This window comes from Lycium barbarum, chromosome 4, assembly GCF_019175385.1.
Source record: "Lycium barbarum isolate Lr01 chromosome 4, ASM1917538v2, whole genome shotgun sequence".
In the NCBI taxonomy this organism is placed as follows: Eukaryota; Viridiplantae; Streptophyta; class Magnoliopsida; order Solanales; family Solanaceae; genus Lycium; species Lycium barbarum.
In genome coordinates this window covers 23,836,579-23,859,801 of record NC_083340.1, presented here as the reverse complement: position 1 = coordinate 23,859,801, position 23,223 = coordinate 23,836,579, and the positions used below count along the sequence as shown (strand labels likewise).

At 37.1% G+C, this 23,223-nt stretch overlaps 1 protein-coding gene across 2 annotated transcripts; it reads left to right on the top strand.

Annotated features, from left to right (window-relative positions):
• Positions 1–598: 598 nt before the first annotated feature.
• Positions 599–20,013, top strand: LOC132635586 (L-arabinokinase-like). 2 transcript variants are annotated; one of them, XM_060352029.1, is made up of 28 exons: positions 599–923; positions 1,999–2,106; positions 2,200–2,268; positions 2,399–2,518; positions 2,932–3,008; positions 3,340–3,406; positions 3,628–3,685; positions 3,773–3,840; positions 3,934–3,996; positions 4,479–4,532; positions 4,771–4,873; positions 4,952–5,061; positions 5,361–5,537; positions 5,664–5,836; positions 5,924–6,095; positions 8,246–8,329; positions 9,059–9,184; positions 9,557–9,687; positions 9,766–9,847; positions 11,555–11,642; positions 13,076–13,119; positions 13,220–13,315; positions 13,391–13,467; positions 17,279–17,476; positions 17,894–18,059; positions 18,701–18,772; positions 19,007–19,210; positions 19,725–20,013. In XM_060352029.1, the coding sequence occupies exons 1-28, from the start codon at positions 825–827 to the stop codon at positions 19,845–19,847; spliced, it is 3,009 nt and encodes a 1,002-aa protein (XP_060208012.1). In that variant the 5' UTR covers positions 599–824; the 3' UTR covers positions 19,848–20,013. The 2 variants fall into 2 exon arrangements, with proteins under 2 accessions (XP_060208012.1, XP_060208013.1); XM_060352030.1 differs by having other exon boundaries at positions 601–923; positions 2,399–2,482.
• The last annotated feature ends 3,210 nt before the right edge of the window (positions 20,014–23,223 follow it).

Below are 23,223 nucleotides of genomic sequence, written 5' to 3'. Positions count from 1 at the left end.
ACATAATTTTGACCAAATCTAAAAAGATGTTAAATATATTCTATTTTCCTAATTGAGAGAATTTGAGTCAATTCACTAACAATAAAAATATTATAGAGACCAAATCTAAAAAAAATGTTAAATTTATTCTATTTTCCTAATTGAGGAAATTTGAGTCAATTCACTAATAATAAAAATATAATTGAGACCAAATATTAAAAGAAGTTAAATTTATTCTATTGTCCTTATAGAGGGGCAAATCTTAGTATGTCCCAAAAGTGGATTAGCAAACATTTATACTCCTTAACTTCTTTTTTTTCTACTCCTTTTGTTTCAATTTAGGTAAACTTATTTTCTTATTAATCCGTATAAAAAAAAATGATCTATTTCAATATTTAGAAATAATTTAGCTTTATACAATAATTTATATATACACATTTAACATCATAAATTTAATATTTTTTTTTTTAATTTCTTGTCCAGTTAAATGAGTTCACTAAATTGAAAAGAGGGAAAAGAAAATATAGAATCCGTTAGGTATCATTTTATGATTCTCTCCCAAATGCACTGAACTTTTGCTTTTTTTCATTTAGAGGAGTGTAGTATTAGTACAAAACAAATCCCATAATATTTGCAGTCAATTCAACTGATTATGACTCATAATAACTGCCATGGATAAGGCTGACAGGGTCAGCTGATGTCACTTCACCAATTACACCTCCCAACAATTAATCTCGTTTGTTATACACCAACTATACAATTAGTTCCGTGTATCACTTAAGTTCTTAGTTTTCTTTCTTGACGAATTTGAAGAGAAAAAGATAGTGTACAAGAAAATCAAGATAATGGGAATTGCAAATGGTGATGAGTCCAAGAAACACCCTCTTGTGTTTGCTTACTATGTAACTGGTCATGGTTTTGGACATGCCACACGTGTTGTTGAGGTTCTTTTTTCTCTCTCTTTAGTCTAATAATGTAATCTTGAGATGATTCTGAAATGGTTTCTGTATTTGATCACTTTGGCTGTTCTTAATGTTGTTAATTTTCGTTACTTTGATTATTTACTTAGTCGTTCAGATAGGGAGGTGAACCGGATAGATGGAGTTGTTGAGGTCCCTTTGTCTTCTTTTTTCTCTCTTTAGTCAAAAAATGTGATCTTGAGAATATTTTTCTCTTTGTTTTGGATGACTTTTGTTTCTGAAATGGTTCTGTAATTGATCACTTGGGTTGTTCTTGATCATTTTGCTTTCTCTAATCATGGATTTTCGTTGAAGTTTCATGTTTTTACTGATCAAGGGGCAGAATTGGAGTTTCTTATGATCTTTTTGGGACCCAAGAAACAATCATTTGCATGTGATTTCATTGCTTTGATTGTCTTGACTGTTGTTCCCTCCGTCCCAATTTATGTCGCACCTTTTGACTCGACACAAAGTTTAAAAAAGAAAGGAAGATTTTTTAAAGTTGTGGTTTAAAACAAACCTTACATATTTGCATGTAAAAGGTAAAATTAAAAGTTAAAGTTGTGTCTAATTATAGAAAGGTAACATTCTTTTTGTGACAGACTAAAAAGGAAAGGGTGTCACATAAATTGGGACAGAGGGAGTATTATCTTTTCTTTCTGGAATGGTTCTGTAATTTGTCAGTTGATGTCAGGTTTTAACTTCAATGGGCTTATTAGAAAAGTTCTCTAATATCGCAAAGGGGAAATGCGAAATGGTGCAATTGTTTAATTAAAAGAAAAGCATACCACTAAGGGCAATGATAAAGTGCAGAAACGTACTTATCCTAACTTAATAGTAAATGAATGTAGTAGACTGCTTTCCCAATGGTTGTGATCTTTCTCTATAAGGCATGGTCCTTCAAGTGTGATAATACTTTAGTGTAATTCTGCATGCTGTTGGTGCACAAGAAGACCGTGCAATTGCCTTGCTTGTCAGTTGTGGTTTAAGTCTTGATTCATTGTCTTGCATTATGGAAATCAATTGCTATCCCAATGAATGTGATCTTTCTGCTGATTAGGTCGCTAGAAATCTCATCCTATCTGGGCATGATGTTCATGTCGTCACTGGTGCACCTGACTTTGTCTTTACATCCGAGATACAATCTCCTCGACTTTTTCTTCGCAAGGTCTGTTGATCGTCAAAATGCTCCCTTGTTGAAGAAATTCCAAATTTTAGTGGTTCTTTTTTTAATATTTTAACATTAGACAACACTTTGCAGGTGCTGTTAGATTGCGGAGCAGTTCAAGCTGATGCATTGACAGTGGATCGTCTTGCCTCACTAGAGAAGGTATACCCGCTGCCTTCGGCCACTTTTTTTGAAGATTATAATTCCATTGTAGTTTTTCTTTGTTATATTGTTAGATGAAATATTATGCTTGCCTGGCTTAATCGTTGTATGTGTAACTTTGTTGATTTAGTATTCCGAGACTGCTGTTGTGCCACGTGCATCCATTTTGGCAACAGAAGTGGAGTGGCTGAAATCCGTCAAGGCAGATTTTGTGGTAAAAGAATTGCTTCTCTTGCCTCATCAAGAAAAAGTACTTTGCTGGCCTTCTTTTACCTCTATAAGTTACCTGACTTTTAGGCTGCTGTTGCTAGTCACTGGTGTTCAATAGATAAGAATGTAAGAAGGTATTATTTCTTTCTTTCGGAAGCTTAGGTTAGGAGATAAACAGCTCTTAGCACTATTTTTTCCTGAAGTAATCTCCGTTTTGTAGCATAAGAATGTAGGAAGGTATTGTGGAAGGTATTGTTTCTTTCTTTTGGAAGCTTAGCTTAGGAGCTATACGACCTTGTGTTAGCACTATTTCTTTGTTGACTGCAATTAAGAAGGGAACTTTTTTTTCTCTCTCTTATTTGCAAAAAGAGATTGTTGCTTTTTCCTGTTTACGTCTCTCTAGGGGATTTGAAGGAACTATATGATGTTTATGTCTATGTATTCTGGAAACAGGTATCAGATGTTGTTCCAGTTGCTTGCAGGGCAGCAGCTGATGCTGGAATTCCATCTGTTTGTATCACCAACTTCAGGTTTTCACGTCTAACTCCCTTTTTACTTCATATCTTCTTCTTCTTTTTTTTTTTTTTTGGGTCAAATGGAAGCATATATAATCACTCAAGAATTTTGCGCCTAGCTTGCTTCTTTAGTTTGAGGTTTAGAACGGTACGCCCAGATTACATCCAGATACTTTTGTCCTGAAATCTATTTTTTATTTTTTATTAACCTTTATAAGCTATTGCACAACATGATAGTATTATTTGTTGCCGGATTCCTGGCAATTGATGTTTGTCATTATATTCATTCAGTAGATCAAGGTTCAATAATACCCCTTATATATCTGCCATTATTTTTTTTGTGTAGCTGGGACTTCATCTACGCAGAGTATGTAATGGCAGCTGGAAATCATCATAGGTCAATAGTGTGGCAGGTAAGATCTGAGAGCTGAACATTTTTCCAGCTAATGTACGTTTTTTTTTTTAGCTTGATAATGCATTATGATAACTCTCCCACTGTTAACTTTGTCATAGCCGCTGATTAATTGTGAGATGTGAATCGTGTCCAACTTTTACATACGGTTCGTTTCAGTTTAATTATTTTCTTCCAAAGTGTTAATATCTCTTCTTTTTGGTGGCTTTATGTCTAATGCAGATTGCAGAGGACTATTCTCATTGTGAATTTCTTATTCGGTTGCCAGGATACTGTCCAAGTATGTTGGTGTGCCGTGTATCAAAATGTTGTTTTATTTGTTTTTCTGCTCTTCATCAACTATAGGTCAATTGCTTAATTACTGCAGTGCCTGCTTTTCGTGATATAATTGACGTACCCTTGGTTGTAAGGAGATTGCACAAGTCCCGCAAAGAGGTCAGGAACGTAAAGTTCAGTCTTTATTTGAAAGAGCTAAAATATTTGTATGAATATGTATCTAATGACGTTAGTTTATTGTCACTATTGTAGGTCCGGAAAGAACTTGGAATTGGGGAGGATGTGAAGGTTGTTATTCTGAACTTTGGTGGACAGGTGAGTTTGCAGATATCAACAGCATTAAAAAGTTGCCTTTGCTTCCCCTTTTCCTTGACAATTTTCCAAGATTGCTTATCATCATGTGCCTTAATTAGTTGTACTCGCATTTAATTTCAAATTTGATATTGAAAAGTGGTTTAACCATGTTTGGTTCACTCAATGGTCTTGGCGCTATGAAGTAAAGGATATTGATTTGTGAATTAGGAAGTTTAGTTTGATAAGGCAAACAAACGAATTTTATCTTTTCCATTGTTTTTCAGATTCATTACCATTTACCATAAAAGGGGTAGTTTTGGAGTAAAAGAGATCTTATTTTGGACATCTCAAAAGCGCGAGAGTGAAAGCAAAAACATCTAGGATAGAGGGCATATCTATGTTGTTGTTTCAATATTTTGTCTTACACATCTTCTTCTCACTAATAGAAATATCCAATAATTAACATATCTGTACTAGAATAATGCTCCTATTTTCATTTGCAGCCTGCAGGTTGGAAGTTGAAGGAGGAGTGCTTACCAACTGGTTGGTTGTGCCTGGTATATGATTTCTTGAACTTTTAAGCCCATCTAGTATCTCCTTACACAGCCAAAATATACAAAAACTATACACTGATCATGTATATTATATGTATATTGCATATATCTTATATATATGTGTATATTTATACTTAAATATACAAAACCTATACATTTGCTGGCTATTTTGTATATTAAATCACCGAGAGGCATTGTACTGTATTATCTCAACTTAACATCTTTCCTTGTCTGAATTCAGGTTTGTGGTGCCTCTGAGAGCCAGCAGCTACCTCCAAATTTCGTAAAGCTTGCAAAAGATGCATATACCCCAGATGTAATGGCAGCATCCGATTGCATGCTAGGTTAGTTGCATCAGTTAAATGACTCGGTCGAATATTAAGGTGTCCCAATAAAACCTTACAGAAGGTCTTCTATTCCAGGGAAAATTGGATATGGTACCGTTAGCGAGGCCCTGGCTTACAAGTTACCATTTGTATTTGTCCGTAGAGACTATTTTAATGAAGAACCATTTCTCAGAAATATGCTTGAGGTAGAGTATATTAGCAGAAGCTTCTTTCTTTAGTTTTTTTGTCTTTATTACCTCAAGGTTTTGTGAAAATACTATAATTAAGGGCAGCCCGGTGCACTAAGCTCCCGCTATGCGCGGGGTCCGGGGAAGGGCCGGACCACAAGGGTCTATTGTACGCAGCCTTACCTTGCATTTCTGCAAGAGGCTGTTTCCACGGCTCGAACCCGTGACCTCCTGGTCACATGGTAGCAACTTTACCAGTTAAGCGAAGGCTCCCCTTCGTGAAAATACTATAATTAAAGCATATAATTTTTTCTTAGTACTATCAAGGTGGTGTTGAGATGATCAGAAGGGATTTACTTACTGGACATTGGAGACCTTACCTTGAACGTGCAATGACTCTGAAACCATGCTATGAAGGAGGAACTAATGGTGGTGAAGTTGCAGCTCGCATTTTACAGGATACAGCTTATGGTAAAAACTATACATTAGACAAGGTAAAGCTGTGTTCACTAATATTTTTGTTCCTCTTTTTGTCTATTTTGATTAAGAATTATCCATTAGTTAAACTAATAAATGTGTACCCAGCTATATGCTAAGATTTGCTTTTATATGACCTTTAGCTGAGTGGGCCAAGGAGATTGCGTGATGCAATAGTTCTTGGATATCAGTTGCAAAGAGTTCCCGGAAGAGATCTCTGTATTCCAGACTGGTATGCAAATGCCGAAAGTGAACTTGGTCTTCGTACAGGATCACCTACCACTGAAACAGCTGGAAATAACTTGCAAACAGACTTGTAATTCTTCTTACATCTCATTTGTTTAGCGTTTAACAGAATAATTGCTGAGTTAATTGGGGTTAATGTTTTTTATTTTCTTCTTAGATATCCTCAAGACTTTGAAATTCTCCATGGAGATTTTCTTGGTCTGTCAGATACCTTGAGTTTCTTGAAGAGCTTGGCAGGATTGGATGCCTCGGTTGTTGATTCCCCTACAAAAACAGGAAAGCACACCATTAGGGAGCGGAAAGCTGCTGCTGGTATCTTCAATTGGGAGGTCATCTTCATTTCATGCCAAACTCTCTTGTGTAATTTTATTTTGTTGACTAACCTGCTACTTGTCACCCCCAGCCCCTGACTCTCACCCCCCCCCCCCTCCCACCACCAAACCGAAGAGAGACTTGTAATTACCATATAGAGGTAAAGTAGAACTCATAACACTGCTCTTTCGTCAACATTGAGTCATTAAAAATTTCTGTCTAAAATATAAATGTTGGATTGTTCCATTAAATCTACTACACCTATCATACCTCAAAGAGTTGAAGTTATATAAATTTTCAGTATAAAGAATTTTACACCATCAGGTGATGTTTCTGTTGTAGCAGGTAACCTGTCTTATTTTCAAGATTACAAATCCCAAAAGAGGCTTATCTGTAGATAACTCTTTACACTATGACTTAATCTCACCTCAAAGATGGAAATAGTGTAACACCAAAAGGGGAAGGGGTGAAGTCAAGGAGAAGAACTGAGAAAGGGGATAAACAAATAAAATAGAGGGAAGAGGGTGAGAGTATAAGGATAAGAGAGGAAAAAGAGACAGAGAAATATTGAAAGGAATGGAATGAGAGAGAAAAAAAAGGAAGAGCAATAAGAAAAGAATAGGAGAGATATGCAGACGGGAAATATGGGAGAGGGGAGGAGGAAGAAGGGTGTTAAAGAGGGATAGAAATTGCAATACCAAATGAATTAATCCAATATTAAAAAAAAGAATAGGAGAGAAATGCAGACGGGAAATATGGGAGAGGGGAGGAGGAAGAAGGGTGTTAAAGAGGGATAGAAATTGCAATCCCAAATGAATTAATCCAATATTAATTAGTCCCTAAACAAAGTACATCAGAGTCTTATTTATAGGGTAGGATTCTGAGTTTAGAGCTCTTGAAACTAGAACAGCTCAATCTCTAACTAAAGAGATAAGACCCAAAAAATATTATCACTAACCAAAGACTAAGATTATTGTTAACTAATAAATAGGACTTTATCTCTAACAAAAAGATTTAAAAATTCAAAGATTGTGATGGTTCTGTATCTTTCTAGCTCTTCATTCTCCCTCAGTTGGAGAAGCTCAACTCCAACGAGTGAATTTGCCAGTGCAATTCTTGAAAGATCTATATTACTAATATGAATTGCATCATTGCTAGTCCACACAGCATCATATAATGGTTTATTTGCACCCATCGAATAACGAACCTTTTCAGTCTACCAACTAAAGAGCCAGAAGATATCGGGCAACCAGTGGCAAGAACAGTATTGGGAGGTGCTAAAGAATATGGCAGTGTGATGAATCAAAACTTGATTCTAAACTTGGACACTAACACCAAGGTTGATGTAGTACCAAAAGTGAGACAAGAAGAAGTCAAGGGGGGAAATTTGAGAAAGGGAGATAGAATAATATGGAGAATAAGAAAATAAAAGTTGGAGAGAAACAGACATACACAAAAATTAAGATAGATAGATAGAGAGAGAGAGAGAAGATAGTAGAATAACAGAGAAAAGGGAATGGGGAAATATGGGAGAAGGGAGAAGGATGAAATTGCAATACCAAATCAAATCCTCCAAATATTTTTCAAGTCCTCAAACAGAATACATGAAAGTCCTATTTATAGGATAGGGAATTCCAAACTTAGAACTCTTGGAACTAGTAGAACTTTGTCTCTTAACTGAAAAGATAGGACTAGTAAATCTTATCTTTAACTAAAAGATAAGATGGTCTCTTTTTGATAGAAAATACTTTATGTATAACAGAAAGATAATGATAGTATAGTCTTTTTTTAGCTACATCAGGAAGTTGAAAATGATTTTATTTTAGGTATCAAGTTTCATTCCTGTTTATTTTGGAGAATAAATAAGCTAATGTAATTTGGCGTCGTCTCATTAACATATTCCTTTTATACTTATGCATCCTTGGTCCACTAAAGTTGCTTCATCTCTAGAATCTCAAAGTTTGTCTTAAAAATTTATTTATAGAGGGTCTTCTTGTGAACACTGATATACAAGCGTGTCCATGATATAGAGTGTTCCCTTCAGAATTTGAAACACTTTAGTCATTGTTCCCTTTTTTTGCTTTTTAATCTTGAAAGATGACTTTTCCTAATCTTGCTGAAGATTTCTGTCATACCTGGTATACTTACCTAAAATTTCTATGTATAGGAAGACATATTTGTGGCAAGAGCACCTGGAAGGCTAGATGTCATGGGTGGAATTGCTGACTATTCTGGAAGCCTTGTCTTACAGGTATCCTACATTACTTCTTTTAAAATCTTTGTGTAAAGCCTATTCTTGTTTGTTAGATCAACTGTCGAATCAAGACATCCCAAACTTTTCTGAGGGCTAGGTTCTAGTTTTTAGCTCCTACATCTAAAGCTTGGTCTTAGAAATGAGCCAAGCATGTAACTAACATGCTTAGCTAAGATTTCTCTAAAGTTGTATAATTCAGCTTTAAATCTGTGCATGGTTGCTATTTCGTTGACCACTTAGTTTCTCTTTGCCCTTTTTGCTTTCTGAATATAATTTAAAACCAACCTTTTAAATGTTAGTTATATTGTTGTTCCATTTGAAAGTACTAGGACATTTTATTTCAGTATCATTATTTTTTGCTTTTCGTCTTATACGGGATTTAACAAATTCTTTGCATAAACACATGTCAGAATAATCTACTGTTGTCTATGCACTATGCACCTTGCTGTTGTCATAATATAAATATGTTAATTGTACACATTAATCCTCAATTTCTTTAATTCTTCGACCTTGTTACCTCACAACTGAGAAAATTCCAATTTTCTTTGTTTGTCTACCTGTTGTCTATTTAATGTTCCTTGTTATTTTTTCCATATACATACTTACAGAAGGTTTGTCATTCGCAACATGACATGTATGCTTGCTGAAAAGGCTTGAATGGTTAAGGGAAGTTCGGTGAAGTTTAAAAGTGATGTTTTTGTTGTCCACTTAATGTTGTTTCTGCAGATGCCAATTAGAGAAGCCTGCCATGTTGCTGTTCAAAAGATACACCCAAGCAAACAGAGGCTTTGGAAGCATGCTCTGGCTCGGCAACAGGACAAAGGAGAGGGGCCCACCCCTGTGCTTCAAATTGTATGAATTTCTCACTATATTTACTTATTTAAAGTATATGATTGGGGTTGAAGCCGATGCAGTTAGCTGTTCTTGTCTATTTTAACTTCACTTGAAGGGACCAAGTCGTATGTGTAATTTTGAGGTGTACTAGAATCTCTCACCACTTACAGACACACATGAAGAAATCATGTATTTCTCTTTTTGAAATGTGATACAGATTTGTCAGAAGTGATTGTTTTTTCTGTTTCTATGTGGACTGGGTAGCAAACAAGCTGTTTTAAGTTTTAACAAGTTCTCAGTATAAGAAATCTAAACTATTGCAACGGGCTAGCTGTTTTGACTGCAATCCTTATCATTCTATTGAAGCTTTACCTATTTACACCACAATAGGTGTCATATGGGGCAGAACTGAGCAACCGTGGTCCAACGTTTGACATGGACTTATCAGATTTCCTGGAAGGGGATGAACCCATAACTTATGAGAAAGCAAGGCAGTATTTTGGCCGAGATCCTTCCCAAAGGTTTCGCATTCTACTATTCTGCATTTTCTCTACTTGAATGTCTATCTTTATGTTATACTAACTTCAGTCCCATTTTAGATGGGCTGCATATGTTGCCGGCACAGTTCTGGTTTTGATGAAGGAGCTTGGCATACGCTTCGATAATAGTATTAGTTTGCTGGTTAGTCCAAGTCCATTACCCATTGCCATGTTATCTCCTATTCTGTCTAAATAATTTAAACCAATATTTATATATTTATATATATATATATATATATATTTCTTGCTTCCTAGCTGGAAGTTGTTTGTTTTTCATCTGTTACTTTAATAACTGAAATAACAGGTAACAGTTGTATGTTTCTCTTGTATGCACTGCCATTCGATGGTGATACGATCTGTTTTCATTAGTTTACTCCTACGATCTGTTTTCATTGGTTTACTCTGTGTTGTATTCCTTTTAATGTAGCATAATGTTCGTCTGAGTTTGCTAACACCTGATTATATTAAATAACATGTCCCTTAACATCCTGATAGTATGTGCTGCTTACTTACGCTGGTCTCCATGTCATGTGAACATAATTTCATCGTAATATTAAACCTTTTCTAGTTGAACTTTGTGGTATCTAAAAGATTACACCACTCCATAATATCCACTTGCGTCATCATAAATCTCACAATTTCGCACGATATGTTCTAATCTGTCTAACTCTCTGATGGTGGTTGCCTCAATGAGCATTGCATATGCAAAATAGCTTTGGCAATGTAGAGGTTGGTAGACCAGCCTAGCTACTAAAGTAGGTATCTTATTCTGTTTCATTCCCTTTTACGTGGATAACAGTGACTACCCTATACCTTTATTTGCAGGATAGCTTAATTTGAGGCAAATAATTTATGCTCTGTCTCAAGACATAATTATTTTGTTGCACATTAGAATTAGAGAAAATTTTGAGACTGCTTCTCTGCTTCCACTTTGTAACACTGTCCCTTGTTTTGATTTTTTTGTAGAATTCCTTTAACCTATTTATCATTAATGTAAAATATTACGACCTGAACAATTTGCAACTTCTAAAGTGAACTCTTTTGTTTAACTAATTTTTTAAACATACTTTTTTTAAGAATTCAATGAAAAAGAAATGAGTTTTAATTCAATAAATATCTAGCTCCTTATTTTTTATATTTTCAGCAAGTGTCTGAGTGCCTTTTTATAAATTTAGAAGGAAAAAGTCATAAAAGAATGCTTAGAATCTCCGGCGGCCATAACTTGTAGCCATGTTGTCTCCTACCCTAATGTTGGGGAACACTTAAACCGCCATTCCAAGTTTGTAATAACTGCAGGAATGCCATTGAAAATTCAGAATGGTGCTTGTGGGATGTAAGAATCAAGCATATTGCTACACCAAGCTGCTGCTTATACCTTTTCGCCAGCGATTGAAGTAATTGGTAGCAACCCTGAAATGTTTTTCTGAGTAAGAAGACAACTTCAAATGTCCTGTCACTTATTTGTAGAAGAGCCTATCTGGGGCGTGGTCGGATCTCTTTTGAATTCATGCGGCGGCCAAATTAGGTTTTTTCTTAAAGAATTTGTTAAAGAAGATATCCATAGAATTAATTATTAGAAGAGCTCAATATTAGTAAAGGGCAAATTGGTCGGGCTGTAATTAAAATTGTTACAGAGAAATCTAAATAAGGGAGATAAATGTAATATCATTAACCACAAAGGAGGTTAGTATTATGAAGTGAAACCTGAGGGGAGGTCTCTGAAATTATCCCTTAGAATTATTGTTAAATAATTGGTGTCTTCTATTATCAAATTTGAAGTTCTTAAATTGTACCAATGAACAAGCAAGGTGGAAATAATCTATGATGATGCTCCTTTATGAACTTATAGGTTTCTTCTGCTGTTCCGGAAGGAAAAGGCGTGTCATCCTCTGCATCTGTGGAGGTTGCTAGCATGTCTGCCATTGCTGCTTCTCATGGTAGTTACTCTTTCAATTTAATTTATATAACTACGCACATGTTATAATGAGATATGTACTTTTTGTCAAGAAGAAACATATAAAATTGACCATAGCAATGCTAACTTGTACTAGGTAAGAGCACACACATGAAAGGTCTCTAAGCAATCTTGACTTTTATGTCTAGCTAACTGGTGTAGATACATTTATCGAAACCCCCATACTACTCATCTACTTCCTCCTTGCTTTAAGAGCACAATATGAAAATGAAAGGAAAATAAGTGGAAACTGGCAACAGAGAGAAGAGGAGGGTGGGTGGAGGTGGGGGTGGGGGTGGAGTTTAGCCATAAGGACTTTGAGTGCAGCCAAAGCTGTATCTCCAAGAATTGGATTATAAAAGGACTGGATTAGTGTCAAGTAATACACAGATTGTTGCTAACAGCCTGCTAATAGATTTTTATGTGAAGAATATGATAGCATGCGTGAAGTTTGGTTGACATCCACTGGGGCAAAATCTAGTGCATATGAAATGCTTCTAAAAATTTAAGAGCAATCAATGCATTTCACATAGCTACTACTTGTAAAGAGTCAGACAACATTGTTTACATTAAGATGTCCCACATTGGACTAAGGTAAAAGCTATACATTGTAAGTGCATAATTGCACATATAATAAGACAACAAGATTCATTCCTAATCTCAATTCTTTCTCCCTTTTTTCCCTCACAGCACTAATGAAATGTTTATGCTGATGATGTTACTCCAAAGTATCTTTCCTTGTGCTTGATTCTGAGTAACTAATTCCTTGTTTCTTTCATTTGCCTTAAATACATTCTGTATACATAGCCTTTTAGATTTTTCGTGGAACTTATGAGGGTTTCTCTTAAATCTTCGTCAGTTTACAACTTTATATTGGCCAAAGGCATAGTTGTCAATATAAGTTAAACACGAAAGAGGAACAAAGAGAGAAGAAAGTTGAAGTACTTACAAATACAATAATGGTCCTAAGGACTAGAGTTACAGTAAAAAGAACGAACCAGGCAATTCTTTTGAGTGAAACATAGAGAATCATGAACTTGGTCATGAAAATCTGAACAACCTGGAAAAGAAAATTAGTTAATTCTTGTCCGTCCCTTTCAGATTAATATGACACTTCCTTCCTATTATCATGACAAAATATCATGAGTTTGATAATGGATCTCTACCTGGACCACCACCCACAATAACCAGGGGAAAAAAATCTCTCATTAGGAAAAGGTGTGACTAGTTCTGTATCAGTCTTTGCTTTATGTCTCTTACAAAAAAAAGTGTCTTTGCTTTATGCATGCCCTTTTTTAAAGTTTCTTCAGAAAAAGGTTAAAGTTTTCTTTGGTCCAACGATGTATAAGCTCTGTTTAACTGATCCACAGCCATTTGAATGCTTTCTTGATATTGCACCATAATCTTGCTTTACAGGGTTGAATATTAGTCCAAGGGAGCTTGCCATACTGTGTCAAAAGGTATTATTTCTCTAGGGCTTCTGATTGATGATTTTTATCTTCCAACTGTTTGACGTTCAATAGTAGTTCAGCACCTGACTTGTCAGTCTTTTTATGATAGGTAGAAAATCATGTAGTTGGAGCGCCGTGTGGTGTAATGGATCAGATGACTTCTGCATGTGGTGAAGTCAACAAACTTCTTGCAATGGTTTGTCAGGTATGGAGCCAATAATGGAGCAAACTTTAGTGAATTGATGTTTAAGGAATGACTAAGATTGGTTCCCAATTGCAGCCTGCTGAGGTGCTAGGGCTAGTGGATATCCCTGGTCATGTAAGAGTATGGGGGATTGATTCAGGAATAAGGCACAGGTATCAGTTTTAATATTTTATGTACCTTATTTTTCCTCTTCAAAAGAAAAATAACCCTGTTTGTCTAGCTTCGGGATCTGAGTTAATGGATTCCCAGCTTACGTGCTTTCTACTTTTCTGCAGAAGCTTATTTAATTTGAGCTCCTGCATTAATCTCTTGCACTAAAGATGCATGCTCTATTAAACTTAATTTTAGAAATTTCTGAATTCCCCAAAACCAGTTTCTTTGTATCTGTTTTGGTTAAAGCTCTCCATGTCTTCATGATTATCATGATTGGGTGATAATCATCTTTGAGTTTCAGAACGGAAACCAAATCATTGTAGAATATAAGTCCGGTTATTCCAACTTTGTCATCAAAACATTAGGTAAGACTGCATCGGTGAACATTTAGAGGGAAAGGCTGATGAAACTACTCGACTAAAACATAATTGCATCGGTGAACATTTAGAGGGAAAAGCTGATGAAACTACTCGACTAAAACATCATTGCATCTGTCACGCCCCGAACCATGGCCTGGACGTAACACGACACTCGGTGCCTGACTGCATGTGACCGAGCGAACCACATGGTTTGTTGAATCATCATGCTACATAACATAAGCGGAATATAACGTGAATGCATGATGAGCCTTTATAAAACGTAGTAAGTCATAATACTTAATAAAAATACTTGTTTAAACACGAGTGCGGAAACAACATGAACGAGCCAAAATGGCTATACGACTCCGAATGTCTGACATGACATAACTGACTTGTCTAGTCTATGAAACCTCTATCATGAGTCTGACTGGAAGACATACTTACTGGGACAAGGCCCCCAGCATACCTTAGTTGCATAACTAAACATAAAACCAAAGTTGACTAAACCCCGAATGAGATGGGGCTCACCAATAAGCTGATACGAATGCTGTCCTACTGAGCAGATGTGTCGTCCTGTACATCAGTACCTGCATCGTGAAATGCAGGCCCCCGGGCAATAAAAAGGGGACGTCAGCACATTGAATGTACTGGTATGTAAAACAACTGAAGGAAATAACATGGGACATGGAATAACATGATAAGAACTGAAACTGAAAACCTGGACATGAACATGAGTGCATACATATATATATATAAAACATGGTAAAAATATCATAAGTAGGGAGAGCAATAACTTATAACCGATCCATGGTCTGGTGCTTGCGTCCCGCCAGCAGAACACTCAGTCCTTGCCAAGGAACATGAGATTTAATAAAATATGAAAGGATCCAGTCATTATGAGAGATCGTCTGGGACATGGGTGGAGCGATCCTCATCCTACGGTGGCTACGCAGTTTCAGGCCATCTGAAGCCCTCCTCGGTAATTAATGCAACTCCCAAAACATGAACATGTAAAATAGTGGCACTTGCTGCCCATGGTATATCATGAATCATAACTTGCTTGTACATAGTGTTCATGAATCATAACTTGCTTGTACATGGTTTTCATGAATCATAACTTGCTTGTACATGGTTTTCAGGAATCATAACTTGCTTGTATAGTTTCATACGATAGCTTGTCATAGTCTTGCAAAACCTGTTTTTGGTTCATGAGTAATAACCATAGTTCGAAATCATATATATATACTTGTCTTGAAAACCTGCTTGTAACTTGCTGGATGAAATCATAAGGTTTCATATAAACATAATGAGAACACATGAGGAAGAATTCATGATTCATGGATTAAGCTAGGATTCCTAATATTCGTAATGGAAGATTAGGAATACAATAACGAACATAGATACAAAATTCATGTACATACATACATAATTACGGGCTACCAATATGTTGGGTTTAATGCCCTAGGATTTGAACTTCATAGATTTTACGAAACGGATCATGGGGAAGAACGTAGAGATTCTCACATGTGGATGGAAGTTCTACATACCTTAACCTCCTTCTTTTGAGCGTATCACAATGTCCTTCAATCCCTTCAACTTTAATCTATAGCAATACAGGTCATAGGGACTCTATATTAGCAACAATATTCATGCTTTGTTCATCTAAGCATTTTATCAAACACTTGGTGGGCATGAAGCTCCACAACCTTCATTAATGGTGTTTTCTTCACCAAATCCCCACTCTATTACTTCTAGCTGATTCTACAATCTCAATTAGGTGTAATTAACATCATTCTTCATCACCCACATGAATACAACAATCCCAAGTCAATAATCCAAAATTCTAGCATAGTTCATATAATCCTCTTTATCAAACCCATTTACTATTCTCCTAAGAATTCATCAATTCACAACTATAAATGATTAGGGAGTAGAAACATTACCTTTTTGAAGTCCAATCCTCTTGAATTCGGGTTCTAGGGTTTCCACATCCAACAATAATATTCCAATCATAACCCTATGGATTTGAAAGGTTTTGGGGACTTGGATTCAACCTAGAATCATGATAAAACTTACCTTGGAAGGTTCTTGGGGTTTGGGATTTGTTGTCTCTGAGTTTAGAGAGATTTTTCGTGGACGGGGTGTTGGGGAAATAAACCCCAAATCCTAAATATAGCTTAAAACGCGTAAACTAACCCTGTTATGCGATGGTCGCGCGACGCCGTGCATCGCACGACCATACTCAGATCATTATTCAGAGTAGGGGTTTTTGTGCGATCGGCGTGCGGCGCGGGGCCATCGCACGCGCCTGCACAAGCGACGGGTGTCGGTTCTGAACAGCGTTCGGTAAAATAGGCATAACTTCTTGTACGCAGCTCTGTTTGGGCTCCATAATATACCGTTGGAAAGCTATTTCAAAGGGCTACAACTTTCATCAAGGAAGTTTTCCCAAATTCCAAATTAATAGAGGGGTTATGGTCGTTGGAAGTAAGACCTTCTATAAACTCACTTGCAAACATGCCCCGTGGAGTGGCTTCCAACTTTGCTTTGCCCAAAGACATTTCTTATGACTTGATTGGTTTTCAAAACACTTCCTATAACCCTCATATTGGTTTCATTATATTATCATCTTATGAGTCAAACCTTCGCCCGAAGCTACGAGGTGTTACAGCATCGGTGAACATTTAGAGGGAAAAACTGATGAAACTACTCGACTAAAACATCATTACTATAGTATAGAAAGAAAAATATAAATTAAGAAGTTCAGGATTTGACTTGGTCGTAGGCTGAAACCTCCAATAAGAGTGGATGAATATACCCATTCCTCCAGAGGATGCCAATCCTCTCAATCTCACGGTACATTATTTTCTGGATATCTCTTTTAATATTTTATAAAATTGAATCATCAACTGCCACAGATTTAGGAAAGCTTTTAAATATTTAGGAGTGCTTTTGGAATACTGAATTTCAGTTCAAATGCAAGTCACATAAGCATGATATAAAATTAGTAGGAAAAGAAACCAAATCTTCTCTGTGACTGCCAGGGCGGTCCTATGTGGTTTCAAGTGGGTTCATATGAACCCACTTCGTTGAAAAATAACACTATATATACATGTATATTTAATCTGTTTTTAAAAAATATATATGTATATACAGTGTTATTTATATACTTCTTATATATTGAACCCACTTGGTAAAAATCCTAGGTCCGCCACTGGTGACTGCATGTGATGGTGAAAATTTTGAGGAAAATCTGTACTGCTTGAAGAACGGCTACAGGAGAAAATGATTCTAAATGTCTTGACTAGTTACTAACTCTTTTTTAAGCTTCATTGATTTAACTTATTTGGCATAACCAATGACTCAATTTATGTTCTGTTGATGTGCAAAACATATATATGCACTCTTCTCCTTGTCCATCCACGTTTTAAGATTTACCACCACTATGCAGTGTTGGAGGTGCAGATTATGGATCCGTGAGGATTGGTGCCTTTATGGGCCGTGAGATCGTCAAGTCTATCGCGTCGACACTATTGTCACAGTTCTTGTCAACCAACAGCAGTCACCCTGATGATTCAGAGGAAGGTGGTAGCGAATTACTTGAAGCTGAAGCTTCATTAGATTACTTATGCAACCTTTCACCTCACAGGTAAAAGCATGACATGTCACTTGTAGTGCTAGAAGATTAAGGAGAGCATTTTTCATTTTTATTCTGATTGTTGTTAGTCCTTTCTCTATCAATTCATGTGATCTCTCTTCTTCCTGTTTTCCTCTTGCACTATTAGCTGTTCTTACTTTTTCTCCCTAAATGTTATTTGTCTCGACCCATTTTACTGTACGTGTCCCTTTCTCCCATATTCTTTCCTTTCTCCTCCCTGAGGTAATCATCCATATTCCTTTCTTGGTCAAACAGAAAAAAATGTTATCTCTGACCTCCATAATGAATTCATTCATACTTTAACTAAGGTGAAAAGGAGAAAAGATAGATTGTCTTGGCTTGTTTGTGGCTGTTCCAATCAGATCGCTCTTGGGTTGTAATAATACATAAATGCTATTGCTATTGTAGATACGAGGCTATGTATGCCAAGATGCTTCCTGATTCTTTACTTGGTGAGTCATTTGTTGGAAAGTACACTGACCACCGTGACCCGGTAACGACAATTGACAAGACCCGTAATTATGGGGTCAGAGCAGCTGCCAGACACCCTATTTACGAGAACTTCCGTGTGAAGGTCAGTTTTCTTGAAGTGGTCAAATTGTAATTGACATATTTAAAACATTTCTTTTCTTCTTTATATCCTAATCTACAGTTTACTATTTATTTCTTGAATTGAATGTCTTTAGATTATGGCGTCCTGGTTTCTGGACGTTCTTAGGACTTTTATGCATTATGGAAATCATGTCCAACTTATACTGTATCCACAGTTGATGGACGAGGACATTGTCTCGAGTGTAGCTAATTCATTTCTTTGGGAGTAGAGAAGTAATAGAGTGGTTTAGATTTTATCTCATTGCAATTTGCAAGTGTTACTGCACCTCTCAAACATTATAGGAGATGCAAGTTTGTACATAGGGAAGTTATTCTGCTTGTAAATACTCTTGTCGTCAGCACTCATGGGTTGCTACGTTTAATGAAAATACCTTTCCCTTCTTTTACCAACAAAAAAAAAAGGAAAAAGATAGAAATCACTAATGGACATGAAAAGATCAAAGCAATTTGCCAGTATCGTGTGGACTTCTGTGAGACTTGGCATGCTATGCAATAGGATGAGAGCGGTATTTGAATGCTGAGTTGGAACAAGATCAAACTACTTCTCTACATAATGTGCAGAACATATGTGATTTGAGTAATGATTTGAAATATTGATGACAGGCCTTTAAAGCGCTGCTAACATCTGCGACTTCAGATGATCAACTGACGGCTCTTGGAGAACTATTGTATCAGGTATCTGATACATATCCCCTGTCGTGTTTCCCTTTTTTAATTTTAGTATTCCTGTTTCTGCCCTGTCAATACTGGGATAACATGTTGAGCTGGGATTCAACAGGGAAGAATTAGTAACCAACTTGAAGCATAATAGAACGTTAAAAGGGATCGCAGATTCTCTCAAAAGCTCATTTATATGAATCTGACATATCCATTGTAAATTTATTTCTTTGTATTTGACTTTATTTGCAGTGCCACTACAGTTACAGTGATTGTGGACTAGGTTCGGATGGAACAAATAGGCTCGTACAACTAGTGCAAGAAATGCAGCATAGTAAGGCATCAAAATCTGGAGAAGGGACATTGTATGGTGCAAAAATTACAGGGGGAGGATCTGGTGGAACTGTTTGTGTAATTGGTAGGAATTCACTTAAGAGCAGTGAACAAATTATCGAGGTAATACCCGTCTCCTCTTGACTAACTTCTCCTATATTGTGTTTGAATGTCCACTAAAAGTTACTCCATATTTTGGATATACAATTTTCATGTTTGCTCCTATAAATTCAGTGGCGGAGCCAGGATTTCACTATGGGGATCCAAAATATAAAAAAATTAAATATACGAAGAAGTCAAGGGGATTCAACATCTACTATATATACATAAAAAAAATTAGCCCTCTATATACAACGTGAGGGTTCAAATAAATCCCCTTGTGGTACCCTAGCTCCGACCGTGCTCCTATATAGGCCTTCTATAAGTAAAGAACACTTGTAGAAATAGTAAGTTGGAGTGTTGGACCGGTAGTTTTGTAATGCAAAAAATGTATTTCTTTGAAAAGTGATGGATTGAAAATGTATTATTTCTTCAGCTTAATGAACTTTTACTGTGTAAATTTTTGCAACTGTCTTATTGATAGTATAAATTTAGCAGAACAATGAGGCTGTTTTTTTCAACTATTTTGGATGTGCAGATACAGCGCAGATATAAAGCTGCAACAGGGTATTTGCCTATTCTTTTCGAGGGTTCATCTCCTGGCGCTGGCAAGTTTGGCTATCTAAGAATTCGCCGTCGCAACCCTCCCAAGCTGAACTAATTAGATTTCAGGACCCAAAAAAAAGTAACAGCAATTAGAATACATAGTCGATTTTAGCAAAGAAAGTTTGACTGTTAAACTTTCTTTTCTGGACTTTTCACATTTGTAATATGAATTTCCACTATATCTTCAATAAAATGCAATATGGTGATAAATTTCTATTGAACTTTTGTGTGTCGTTTTAATCAGAACTCCTTGTTTTGAAGCTGTAATGCAAAGTATTCTCTCTAGCTGCTCTTTTGAATGCTATCATAGAATGTTTAAAACGCTTGCTACTTGATTGTTTCTATAGGAAGGAAGGAAAAACAAAGGTTTCTTAAGTAATTAGTAGTAGTCTCCTTTGTAACAACAACAACATACCATGTAATCCTACATGTGGGGTCTAGGGAGGGTGCGAATTCAGGATTTTAACTCAGGGGGTTTGAAAAATATAACAAAAGCTAAATATAAAAAATAATGTTGTTGATGAGAATCGAACCTATAACACTAGAGGCAATTTTGAACATCCTGGACCACTTGAGCTAACCTTTTACATTTATTTAGGGTGTTCAAAAGTTAATATATATACATAAACACAAAAAAGCTACCCTATATGTACACTGTAAATTTTTACCGAGGGTGTTCGGGTGAACACCCTTGGTTGGCTCTGCATCCGCCCCTGGGGAGGGTAGAGTTTATGCAGACCTTATCCCTATCTTTAGAGGTAGAGAGGTTGTTTCCATAGACCCTCGGCTTGTAGTCGCCTTTGTAGCAGAGAGAAAATCACTTCTAGAATTGTTTTGTAAAATACCGACAACATTTGTAAAGTACTCCTTTCAAAATTTGGTAATTATATTTCAAACTCTCTAATTCTTTTTGGAAGGAGGGTGTCCGACTTTACGGAAAATTTTAATTGTGTTTCTTGTTGGGTTGAGGTCCACCCATGTGGGAAAGAAGAAAAGTGGTCGAAGTGAAAGTTGAGACATCATAACGATGTCGGCCGAAAGTGAAAGTTGAGACATCATAACGATGTCGGCCGAAAGTGAAAGTGGAGACATCATAACGATGTTGGCCGAAAGTGAAAGTAGAGATTTTTTTTTTTTTTTTTTGCTTGAAATCTCAACTATAAATAGAGGCACTTCTTCTCATTCTAAACACACCAAAAATTGAAGAAGACAACACATCCCAAAGACTTGTGAGGTTGAGTGTTGTAAACACTTGTAATATTTCTTCTTTAATAAGATCTGGAGCAGCAACGTGGACGTAGCTCTCACATTGAGGGTGAACCACTATAAATCTGTGTGTGCTATTTATTCTTCGCTTACATCACGGCATAAGTAGGTTCTGTCTAAGGAGGTTGGTATTTAAGTGGTCCAGCTGTGACCCTCCAATCTTTCCTGGGAACCTGCTTACAAAGGTCGGATTTGGGATTCAAATCCTAACAACTGGTATCAGAGCAACAAGTTGTGTTGTGATTTTAGAAACGATAGGAGGCGAAGATGGTACGACGCACGGCATCGGTAAATTCGATGGTACATATTTTGCGTTCTGGAGAATGCAAATTGAAGATTATTTATATGGCCGAAAGCTTCATGAACCTCTGAGTCCGAAACCAGAGGAGATGAAGCAAGCAGATTGGGATCTCCTCGACAGACAAGTTCTGGGAGTCATTCGGCTGACGCTGTCGAAGAATGTTGCTCACAACGTGGCAAAGGAGAAGACCACCGCAGATATGATGAAGGTATTATCTGACATGTATGAGAAACCTTCGGTAAATAATAAGGTATTTCTCATGAAGAAACTATTTCATCTAAAGATGATGGAAAATGCTCATGTTGCTACACACGTAAATGAATTCAATACCATTGTAAATCAATTGTCATCAGTAAAAATTGATTTCGATGATGAAGTGCAAGCTCTAATTTTGTTGGCATCCCTACCAAATAGCTGGGAGCCAATGAGAGCAGCGGTTAGTAATTCTGTCGGCAGTGACAAACTAAAGTTCAACGATGTTAGGGATCGTATCCTTGCTGAGGAGGTGCGCAGGACAGATTCTGGAGAGGCATCGACGAGTTCTGCTTTTAATGTTGAAAACAGAAGCAGAAATTATGACAGAAACTACAACCGAAATAGGGGCAGATCGAAGTCAAGGAATGGCAGGGGTCAATCCAGACCAGGACGAACACTTGAGTGTTGGAACTGTGGAAAACCAGGTCACCTCAAGAAGAACTGCAGGGTGCCAAAGAAGGAGGACAACAAGGGGGCTGGAATCAACGCTGCTACGGAAGACATTGGCGATGTGTAGTTGTTATCGGTTGACAGCCCGATAGACTCTTGGGTGTTTGACTCAGGAGCGTCCTTTCATACCACCTCACATCATGATATAATGGCAAACTACGTGGCTGGGAATCTCGGCAAAGTTTATTTAGTCGATGGAGAGCCGCTAGACGTTGTTGGCACGGGAGACATTAATTTGAAGATGTCAAATGGATCCTCGTGGAAGATTACAAAAGTTAGACATGTTCCAAAGCTGATGCGAAACCTGATCTCAGTAGGTCAGCTTGATGATGAGGGATATGATCTCAACTTTGGTAATGGGTCTTGGAAGGTGGCGAAAGGTGCTATGGTAGTTGGCCGAGGAAAGAAGATTGGCACTCTCTATATGACGACTAGCTGTCGTGATACTGTTGTTGTGGTTGACAACACAAAGAAGACAGATTTGTGGCATTGTCGGTTGGGACATATCAGCCAGAAGGGGATGAAGCTGTTGGTGACAAATCGCTTAATTCCGGAGCTGAAGACGGTGGACCTTCATACGTGTGAGAGCTGTATTCTCGAAAAACAAAAGCGAGTAAGCTTCTCAAATGCAGGCAGGGAGTTGAAGGTCGAGAAGCTGGAATTGGTGCACACAGACGTGTGGGGACCTACCACTGTCCCCTCTCTTGGAGGATCACACTACTATGTGACCTTCATTGATGATTCAACCAGGAAGGTATGGGTTTATTTTATGAAAAATAAATCCGATGTGTTTAGTGTATTCAAAAGATGGAAAGCCATGGTCGAGAATGAAACAAACCTCAAGTTGAAGTGTTTGAGGTCCGACAACGGCGGAGAATACACTGATGGTGATTTCAAACGGTACTGTGCCGATAATGGGATCAAGATGATGAAGACTATTCCTGGAACGCCGCAACAAAATGGAATAGCCGAAAGAATGAACCGAACGTTGAACGAGCGTGCTCGGAGTATGAGAATACACTCTGGACTGCCCAAGACATTCTGGGCAGATGCAGTCAATACCGCGGCCTTCTTAATTAACCGAGGACCATCAGTTCCCTTGGATTTCAGAATTCCAGAAGAAGTCTGGAGTGGCAAGAAGGTAAATCTTTCATTTCTG